Source organism: Oculina patagonica, chromosome 8 (genome assembly GCF_052425735.1).
Source record: "Oculina patagonica isolate OP01 chromosome 8, crgOcupat, whole genome shotgun sequence".
Classification (NCBI taxonomy): Eukaryota; Metazoa; Cnidaria; class Anthozoa; order Scleractinia; family Oculinidae; genus Oculina; species Oculina patagonica.
The window spans coordinates 7,304,652-7,316,023 of record NC_135765.1 but is presented as its reverse complement, the minus strand read 5'-3'; the positions used below and the strand labels follow the sequence as shown (position 1 = coordinate 7,316,023).

The 11,372-nt window shown below is 36.6% G+C and overlaps 1 protein-coding gene across 1 annotated transcript; it reads left to right on the top strand.

Annotated features, from left to right (window-relative positions):
• The first annotated feature begins 3,694 nt into the window (after window positions 1-3,694).
• Window positions 3,695-11,303, top strand: LOC144664125 (uncharacterized). Its single transcript, XM_078525251.1, has 3 exons — window positions 3,695-4,055; window positions 4,529-4,681; window positions 10,753-11,303. The coding sequence occupies exons 1-3, from the start codon at window positions 3,737-3,739 to the stop codon at window positions 11,301-11,303; spliced, it is 1,023 nt and encodes a 340-aa protein (XP_078381377.1). The 5' UTR covers window positions 3,695-3,736.
• The last annotated feature ends 69 nt before the right edge of the window (window positions 11,304-11,372 follow it).

The following is an 11,372-nucleotide window of genomic DNA, read 5'->3' as shown; positions in this document are numbered from 1 at the left end:
CGATGGCAGAGAAAATTAAAGACGTAAGAGATGGTTTAAGTGACTGAGCTACCCACCGAAATGCTAAGGAGAAGCTCCTTACACCCACATACCAATCACAAACAGTTTTTAACAGCTGACAAGCCCAAGAAACGCGATCACAGTTTCAGTACATTAGCGTAAACGTGCATGGCGTCACTGATTTCTTCCGGCTCGTGCGGTTTTGATGTTCGCCAAAGACGCTTTCTTTCCGTATTCTTGGTTTTCACGTGACGTCATCAAAATTCTAAAACCCAGAATCGCAAGACCCCTGAGTTTTTATTTTTCACTGGCTATTAGACGTCCTTTTAAAATATATATCTTGTTGAAGGGATATAGCTCGATAGCATTCGCCGTCTTTAAGATAGAGCATTTTGAATTTCGGAGCCAATTCACGCCACACGCGATCAAAGATGGCCGCCAGAAGGCTGTCACGCTTTCTTAAAAAATGCCTCAGGGAGGGGAGGCCTATAAGCAGGAGAATTAAAAGCGACATTTTGTGTTTAGTGAAAAACTGCTTAACACAATTACATGGGACTAAATTAGCTAAAACGCAACACATTCATTCATCAGCCTCTCCAAAACAAACGCTCGAATAAGACGAATAACAATTTTGTGTTGGACCTTTCAGTGCTGACCGGCGTGTGCGTTGTAAGCAGGCGAGCGTTACGAAAAACACGTTTTTAATCCATGTCCAGGGTTAATTCACAACTCACCAATTCCGCCTCCTACAAATCTAAAGTCTTCCAACGACATCCCTCACTACAACTGTGTCATATTGCTTCCCCTTTATAAACTACAATTTGATTGGTTCTGATAGTACCTGAAACCTGATTGGTGCCGGTGACAAACAAACATACTTCACTGACTGAGTGACTGACTGACTGACTGACTGACTGACTACACGGTCCATCACGACGGCTAAGAGCTTTTTTTGAAAAAATAACTCAATAAAATGTTTCCTGAAAACGTTTGTTGCTACAGACGCGCAATAAAGCGCTTTAAAGAGACAGCACAAAGTAGCTTTATAAATTTATTGAGTATTTATTGAGTAACAGCAAAGAGTAAAATCTCAAACAGAGAACTCGCCATGACACAAGGACATAGCTTTTAGGCCAAATTACGGGATCCTAGCGACGCGGGAAAACAAAACTGAAAATGTGTTATTTTTTAATAAACCTGTTTGCAAAAGCCTGCAGTTGTGTCAAATTCTAAAAATAAGCTGACTCGAGAACAAAGAAGAGATCAATAATTGATCGTATCCAAAAAGACCTCACCAACACAAATAACAACAATCTTTAATTAAGTGCAGCGTTGAACAGTATGACATATGACATAAAATAAAGAGAATGAATAAGAAAGCCTCCATTTTATATTAATACCTACATCCCTTAGTGCAGTGTAAACAAGAATTAAGACTAAAACTTGCAATTAGCTGAATACTATCCCCTGACTTCGATACAAGGGATTACTGCGCTGTTGTACGGGGTAAATATAAATATTGACTTATGAGCGGGTCGCAGTTCAGAATGTTTCTAAAAGTAATAATATCTCGACAGGTTGCCAGAATCATTTTGCAAAGTAATAAAAAATCTAATAACCAGTTAAACATGAAGCAGGTGCTACAGACAACCTTAACTTCAAAACAGCAACGTGCACAACAGCAAATTCTGGGTATTGGAGAGAACAGCTTCAATATTCACCCTTCCAATAATCTGTATAGGTATGCATGAAGGTAGCTCGACACAGGTTGCCAAAACCATTTTGCAAAGTAATAAAAAGTCTAATTACCAATACATAGCAGATGCTTTACACATCTTGTAACACAACATGCAAAACAAAAAAATTCTGGGAATTGGAGGGAACAGCTTCAATGTTTACACTCCCCAGTGTATAGGTATGCATGAAGGTAGCTCGATCCGTGAACATTACCATAGAAAAGCATAAAAATAATCGAATAAAAATGACACAATACAATCAATGTTGTTGTCTTTCTCGCCTAACTGCATGACCTCTACAAAGCCATTGTTTTTAAACACAGAATCGAAAAAAAAAAAAAAAGGCTTTCAAGCCGCCCAACAGTGGTGTTATTCATATAAGCCCAATAGGTAAAATTTTCTAATTCATTTGGATGTTGATCTGTAGAAAGGAATTCATCTCATCCGGGTGGAAACTACGCTTAAAACTCTACAGCTTGTTTTATCCAGGTTTGTTAAACCTAATTGTTTGCTGTACTTTATTTAATTTTTCTACTTAAGCATCTTTGCATAACGTGGAGAATATTTGTGTTTCACTGTTCATCCTAATTGTAGGAACAGCAAGAATGCAGGTGTAAATTAAAAAAAAAAATCAAATGTTTCAATTTTTTTTTAAAAGTCCCTTCCGTGTCTCATGGATACATTTTCTCAAAAATTTAGCCGGCAAATAACACCGCACAGATGAGAGATTCCAATGGTTAATATGCACCTCTGCCTTTTTGCACGAGCGCAAACATCAGTTTGCAGTTCGGTTCAAGAATGTTACTTTGATGCGAAGTTTCTTTTTTCTTGTTTTCGTTGAAATGTGCTGAAAATTTTCAGATAAAACCCAACCGGGTTTACCTGGAATAAGACTGAGTTTAAATATAGACGAGATGTGTGGCGCATTCCAAAATAAACTGGCGATGGAAAGCAGGAGATTTTATGCTTACGAACTTTTGTAAAAGAGCACCCGCTTGAACACTACGGATGGTATCGAGAATCTTCAAGGTTTTCTTCTTTTAATAAGACAGCAAACTAGCCAACTAACTACTTTCTACAATGTGCAAGTTTTTATGCCATCTTAGGGTACGCTTGGGACTAGTACAGCCAAACTCTAGCCAGGTGACTAATAAAACCAAAAACCAAAGTACTCGGATCCACATCCCAAGCGTATGCAGCTGACTTCCTATAGGCAAGCAAAGATTAACCAATCAAAACTCAGTAGAAAAATACGACTATTTTTAGGCAAAGCTAACCTTGGTTCTAATTAAGGAAGAAATACAAGGTTGCAAGAAATACAAAAACATGTTCACAGATGAGGTGTTTTTGTGAACGTAGAATTTCTGGGCAAACAGGAAAGGTTTGTCGGCTAATCTCAGCTTGCCAAAACACCCTTTGATCAAAAAGTTAAAAGTATTTGGCTTCTTAACACTTTTAAGACGAATTTCGTTTACGGCTGAGGCACGTCACAGTAATAAATATTGTTTATTGTGCAGCACCAAAAAATATTCGAGACATACATTGATGGAAAACTTCATAAGACCCAGAGATTTTCAGCAACACGAATTCAATATAACTCCCGGGATAACTGACAAAAGAGGCACAAACCTTATCTCAAGAAGGCATCCCAGAATCAAACCGATCATCTTGTCACTATCCCGAGTTCCATTCGATCTTTTTTTCAAAAAAAAAAAAAAAAAAAAAAAAAAATTAATCTCTCTAACATAAAACTTAAAAAAGACCGCGGACGATTTTTCCCCAATTGTATACTGCCACGCTATGTAAATAACCAACTAGATTCCCGCAATTAAGAATTCTTAATAAGTTAGTCGTGTAAGTTTGAACCGAATATTTGTTCCATTTTCATGTCTATTCGAAAAACTTATTTCTTATCCCCTCGCAATCAGGGAATATTGTACATTCATCAGTGAAGCTTTTATTTTGCAGGAGATGTCAAATGTTTACCTGATGTAGCAAAAATGGCTTGCCAAAAGCTTCTTGTTTTCACTGTTATGGTGTCTTCTTTAATGTGCCGCAACATCTCCAGCCAGCAATGCGGAATTGACACTTACTCCGTCTATCAAGTGATGCTTAAGGGTCATACCTTTAAGACGTTCAAGGCCCGGCCAGGTTCGCTCGACTGCAGAGAGGCGTGCAACTCTGACGTCAGATGCCAAAGTTATAACTACGTCTTTTTAGAGGACATATGCGAGTTGAACAACAGAACTAAGGAGGCCAGGCCAAAGGACTTTATCAACGACAACCACAGATATTACATGACGAAGGCTCCAAGCAGAGGTAAACAAACTTTGCAAAAGTTAAGATGAGATAAGATGAATTTTCAACAATTTTTTCCTTCAATACTATCCATCACTGGTTAAAAAAATGTCCCTAGCTTTATGTTCTAATGATATTATTAAATTTAAAAAAAATTGTAATAAGGCGTACTCTGGTAAAAATTGTTTAAAATTATAAGCTTTTGGCAGCCAGTCTGCTGTCTTCTACGGATAAAAAATATGTGGACATATATTTTTTTATCATACATATAAATACACATATTTTTATTTTTTTTTATCATACATATTTTTATTTAAAAAAAATTGTGGGCACATATTTATTTATCCGTCGAAGACAGCAGCCGAAAATAATTTTAAAAATAATTTTATAATTTTAAACAATTTTTACCAGAGAACGCCTTATTACAATTTTATAATATGAGTTCTGGCATCTGATCTTCGATATTTTTCAGAAATTATTTCACTTAATCCCAGTGCCTCTCGGTTCCATTCCCGAGCTGCCTGCTGATTCGTGCAGAGAGATCAAGGCGAGTGAAGGAGGACAAGTGGTCAGCGCTGATTACTGGTTGGACCTCGAGAAGAACGGAAACCCTTTACAATTTTACTGTAACATGACAGCTGACGGTGGTAAGTGATGGACAATTCTTGGTTTTGACGTGACGTCATCAAAATACTAAAATCCAGAATTGCAAGGCCCCTGAGTTTTTGTCCTTCACTGGCTATTAGACGTCCTTTATGTATATCTTGTTGAAGTTTTTTAGCTCGATAGCATTCTTCGTAGAGCATTTTAAATTTCAGAATTTCACGCCACATGACAGATCAAAGATGGCCGCCAGAAGGCTTTCACGTATACTTAAAAAAATGCTTCATCTTGTGAATTTTAACAGTCTGAACAGTTGAGATTTTGCGAGAAGTGTTTATCTGAATGTTTACTTGCTCACGTTGGTGATCTGACCGCTTTTTGTAGCAGAAGTGAATGCCAGATGTTTTTGTTGATTTTTGGCCGCCATGTTGGAGCCCAAGCAGTTGGGCTCCAACATGACGTTTCCATACCGTGCTCTCTAAATTTGCGCGTAACATTTTGATGGATAACTCGAGTACGGAATAACGTATCTTTCTGTTTCTAGTACAGTAGAACCCCGTTAATACGGACACCAAGGGGACAAGCCAAATTGTCCGTATTAACGGGGTGTCCGTATTAAGCGGGGTCTCAGAAAAAGTCACGGATACATGTTTTATCGACATAAAGACGCAGGCAAACGTTTATACGGCAACAAAACGTTGTTTAATTGTGCTGTTACTGTAACAAATGCAAACTGTGAACTCTCTGACTAAAATTAATAGCTTTTACGAAAACTTAACGATTTAGTCAGTTACTCGAACTAAACTTTAATAAACTCAACAGTGGAATTATTTAAAAACTTGCAACTTTACTATAAACAAGAAACTAAACGCATTTCAACAATAACAGAACGTTTTCTATAAAGTTTATTTTCTATCTGAAATTCTGACCGTAACCTTTCTTAAACTCTACAATCTTATTTTAAAAAGTCGGTAGCTTTACTTTGCACGGAAGCTTTTAGCTTGTGACACAACAAGGCTGACTGAAGATTTGAAAAAGCCTTTGCAATTTACGTCATTAAGCTACTCTCGAGTTCTGTCATTATTTGACCAGGGAGAAGTAAGAAAATAATCGCGACAATGAAAATTGACAGTGCACGGATAAACAGTGTCCGTAAAGCGGGGTTGACAATGTATGACAGTTTGTCACTTGGGACACAGAAAAGTGTCCGTTGTCCGTATTAACGGGTGTCCGTATTAAGCGGGTTAATTTTAGAGAAAATGTATGAGGTTTTCGTCGGGACCGACGAAACTGTCCGTAATACCGGGGTGTCCGTATTAAGCGGGTGTCCGTAAAGCAGTGTTCCACTGTATTACCTCTAGGCTGGTATCGCTATCGTCCTGGTCATTCTTGTACGCACATGCGGGATACTCCAAAGGAGACGGAAGGCACTGGATCGACCCCAAGGGGGGCGGAAACCCTTTTGAAGTCTATTGTGACATGACAACTGACGGTGGTAAGTGATGGATAATCCTCTGAGTAAAAGAGGCGATATCTGTTTTGGAAAAAAAATAAAAGTAAGAGGCCACTTGGCTTTGTTGATTCTGGAATTGCTTATCATTTTCTGAAAACAAAACAAACATTTGTATTAGAATTACAGAAAGTTACTATTATTACTATTATTATTATTATTATTATTATTATTATTATTATTATTATTATTATTATTATTATTACAAGTGAAACCGGTAAAAGCAATATATAATTATATATCCCATAGAAAACAGGTTTAAATGTGAAAATAGATTAGTGTGTATCAATCAGATTAATCTGCAGCTTACTTGCCTACATTCTGCAGTTCCAGAAAATATCCATACCCACCCCAAGGATGGTCATTGGGAATTCCGAAGGGGATGAGGGTCTGAATAGTTTAAAAGAAAGTATGAAGCTAAACTGGAAATCCCAGGGGGTGGGAGGGTCCAAACCAAAGAACCATCCTTGGGGGAGGTACATGTATGGATATTTTTTGAAACCACTCCCTGTGGAACCAAGCCTGTGCTGCAAAAAAAACGTGACACATTAACTGGACACATTAACCTGGAGTAACATTTATGGTCTGCCATAATAATAATGTAAATTCTCTATTCTATTTCATTATTTTTGCATGTTTTTATTGAAACAAAAGAATTTTGTCATGAACCTCAGAATGGTTTTAAAACTTACATGTAATTGTCAGTATTTACATGTAGCAGTTATTGGGTTCTGTGATGTTCATATTATATAAAGAGCCATAAATGTCACTAAAGTATATTCAGGTTTAAACTGGCAACATGTGGGAATCAATCATGTGACAATTTTATTACATTGACACACTGTGTATTTTTGAGTTCATTTTGACTTACAGGAATGCCCTTCCAAAGTCTTCAAGTCACCTGTAAATAGAAACAAAACAAACAAAAAACTATTTTTTTTATGAAATTGCTATTTTCCAGCATGCAGATTGTATATTAAAATTAAATGGCCTTTTTCAGTGTGTGAAAAAACCTGGCTGCTTTTATGTTGGGCTAGTGGGTCCAATATTTTTTCCACTTGCTAGATAGCCAAATGACATTTATGGATTTTAATTTTTTGTTGTGCTTGTTTCGAAAGAAACATGGGACTTTGGTTAAGCTTATATGTAATAGTTTCACTTTGCCCAGTCTTCCTGGACCATGAAAAGAAGAAATCAATTTTCTTTGCACACCTCCTTTCATAAGTATTGCAGAAAAATGTCATGTATTAAATAAGAGCCATTCCACTATAAATACGTAGGACATTGGTTAGCCTAAAAAGCTCCCTGGTTAGCCTAAGCAGTACTCCAGTTAGCCTGAGTATAGTTAGCTGAGGTGGCTTGAGGTTATGATATTAATTTTATTTAAGTTAGGTATTTCTGACTTGTATGGCACTTATGTGTCATGAAACATGCGAGCCATGCAAGCCATGCAAGTCATTCCAGTTAGCCTACATAGGATTCCGGTTAGCCTACATAGTACTCTGGTTAGCCTTAAAAGCACTTTGGTTGCCAAAGGATACATCATGTTACTTGCAGTTAGCTTTATATTGGGATTAGGGTTTTCTGGCTTGCTTAAGTTTAAAGCCTGACAAATTTTTATATTGCTACTTTAAAATGCTACTGAAGGTCATCCAACAACTGAAAATACAGGCCTTAAAAATGTCAAACAGATTTTTTAAAAAGTAGACAAATGTCTGGTCAAAAAGCAGATCTTAAATGCCTCAGGTAATGAATGTGTGTAGAGAGAACTGGAAGGAAATTGCTAGAATTGACTGTCACATTAATATGTGTAAAACTAAGAGATCAACAACTACCTGTAGTGAACTTGTTACAATCCATAGTTTCACTCACTGAACAGTAATCCAAAATGTTCTGTCAAAACATTAGGCATTTTATTAGTCCCAAAAAATACCTGTAGACCACAAAATGCAAAGGAAAGGTAATATATATACAATAAAACATCATGGGAAGAAAAAATATTAAGTTAAGAAATGGTCTCAGATATTAAACTTGCCCGAAGAGGCATTCCAAAACGTGAGTAGCACTGTTTAATTGAAGTCTAGATTAGCTACCAGGTTGACTGCAAGAAGTCTGTAGTCTAACTTAAAAAAATAGAGATCACACTGAGCTGAAATGTTTCTTCCAATTTCAAAGGGAACACATCAAATTTTCCTGACTTAATTTTTCTTTGCAGCCTAAAATGGCCACTTGTTCAATATTTTGAGAAACATTTCCGCACGTATAAATAATGAAAGGATGCAATTCTTATTAATTTGAAAAACAGTAGCTTAAAATTCACATGACGAACATAAATGAACAGTTGCATGCCTCGATGAAATGACTGCCATTTAATACTATCGAATCGTTCGAATCTCACTATCTACTCTTTTAAATTACGCCTAGCCCGGCTTTAATTCCAGTAAGCTAAATTGATAATCATGAGAAACGTCGAAGACATCAGCTTTTACCAGTCTAAAAAAATCATTGTTCAATGAGAAACGTTCACCTGTACGTTTCTGTTACCCACGTTTTCGCACGTTTCTACTCATTCCATATTCTTCTTTATCGGGAATACAAATAAAGGAGGTGTACCCTACGTTTGGGGACTCGTTTTGATCGCGTCAAGAAGAAAAACATCGACAAAACTGTCCTCTATAACTCGCAGAGTCGACCGTAGAGTCGCCATTTTGAAAATAACATGAGCCCACAATAGGGTACACGGGGAATCCGCTGGGATGACCCCCAGCAGGGGGGAGGGGGAGAGGCAGCTATTTAACTTCTCCCCAGGCCCACTCCTTTCGTCTGAAAGAAATTACATCCAACCTCGCCAAAAGCAAATAAAAAGAAAAGAAACTGACAACGCTATCATAAAGAGCATACACTCAAGCCTTTGGCAAAATTTTCTTTTATTCCAAATGCAAATGGTCGTTGAGTAGGAAGCCAACAAACTTTTTAATTGTATTTTTTACTGCCGTACTTTTTTAGGAAAAAGTAATAATGGCCATTTTTAAAAACACTATTTAAAAAACTACAACTTCGCTCAAAAAGATCCTAAGAGAGAGGTTCTAGTAAAGTTTTCAAGCGAATTTAAAAATATGACCCGTTCTAGTCACGTGACCGATGACGTCATAACAATGGGATTGATTGAAAAGTACTTCACATATAAGTATCTACCAACATGTAATTTCTTGTTACCTCACATTTAATGCAACGCCAGATACGAACTTGTACCCAGACTCCCATTTTTTGAAAATTGTACATAGCCCCTTTAATATTTCTATTTTGTTCGGTACCTGGGCAGTCCGAAATACCTCACACCAATGTGCTTCAAACTGCAATGACTGCTTTTTCAGTAACAAACTATTTTCGTCACAGTGAGCAAAAATGAACTTCTGAGCAAAGTCACGTGACTAATGACGTCATCGACCTACGACTTACACAAGAAGTAGTTTATGGTAAGAGTTATTTCTATACGACGTACTACTCCTACTGACTTCAAACTGACCAAGTTATTTTGCATTGACGATTTTTCAGTTGCAAAGGATTTTGGGAAGGTTTTTATTATAATTATATATTACTTTTATAATTATTATTATAGTTTTCCTGTTGTTTTTGATTGCTACTCGCGTACGCCAGATTACATCGAACGCACAATGTAACCATTAGTTTCCTATGCATTTTAAATCGCTCATTCCAATTTTAAACGCTTCTCAGCTTTTATTCATTTTCTATTTAACATATTTTGCTTTTCATTTAAACAACTGTATTATAGAACCTTTTGTTGTAAATAGTTTGTGCTATAGTTAACTTTTAGAACCTTTTTATCCACATGTTACCTTTTTTTTTTAAATATTATGTGAAATAAATTTGTTATCCATTATTAAATTTAAAAAAAAATTATTATTATCATTATTATTCTCTATTTTAGCCAGATACACCTGAGATTCAAGTTTGTATGAAAAGTATCATTATTATTATTGTTATTATTATTATTATTATTATTATTATTATTATTATTATTTTAACGACTGGCTATACTTTCATTTCATATACGTGCAAATATGCAGTTAAAACTGTCATATTTCCAAATTGTTTGAGTATAGCTGCAAAGCAAATGCGTATAATAAGAAATTTATACATGCTGATGTTTTAGGCTTTATATAAATTTAAGCGATTTTAGCGAGTTGGGCGAAAATCGCTGATTTTAGTATATACTCGCCAAAATTTGTCTCGGTTAAATTTAACACGCGTTAAATTTAAGTACCCTCGACCTAAAAGAAAACAAAATCAAACATAGTAGACTTGAAAAATTCTAAAAAAATGGATACCGGTGACAAATCGTACACGTAGCTGTACATGTACTATAATATTATATTCATTAAAAACTGGTTCACACGGTATCGCTAACATTTTAAATTTTTGAAAAATCGGTAAATTAAATAGTCGCTAAATCCTGCTCAGAAAAAATCGCTAACATTAGTAGCCGCTATCAATAGTAACCTAAAGGTAGTAAAAGTTTAGCCTCGTCGTATATTTCAAAGCCTTTGTTTTGTCAAATAATCGCTGTTCTCTGCCTGATTTCAGGAGGCTGGCTTCTTGTCTCCAACCTTGTGATTGATGACTCATCTCCCTTCCAACTGTCAGTTGAGACATCGTACCGTGGAATAAGCAACTATCACAATAACAAAATGTTTTTAACGGAAAGCGCCATGGGAGAGCTGAGAACACACTTCCCTTTCACTCAACTGAGATTCCATTGCAGTAAACAACATGGACGTACGTTTCACGTGACCACAGCCGCTGACAGCACCGGCGAAGCTGTAGTCCAGTACTTTAGCGGTCAGACGGATACCCAGCCCGACGCCTGTGGCTCATTTGTAAGAATGGATGATGACGACTCGCTGGCCGCCGGAGTTTGCCATAGGTGGGGATATGAAGGCGGTTTATATGAAGTTGGCAAATGGGGGCTTTCATTAAGTCAAGATCAAAGAAGATTATACGATCACCCGTTTTTTGTGCAGGAATCCTATCATTGGTATTTGACTGAGGATGGCTCAAGATTGGAATGTGATGACTACTTTGTTGGAGCGTCGTCCGGTGATTTCTGGAAAGTCTTTGTTCGTTTAAATAACTGATCGTTTATAATACTCTGAATGCTTCCGAGTTCGAGTTAAACAACTGGAATTTGTACAGTCAACTCCCCC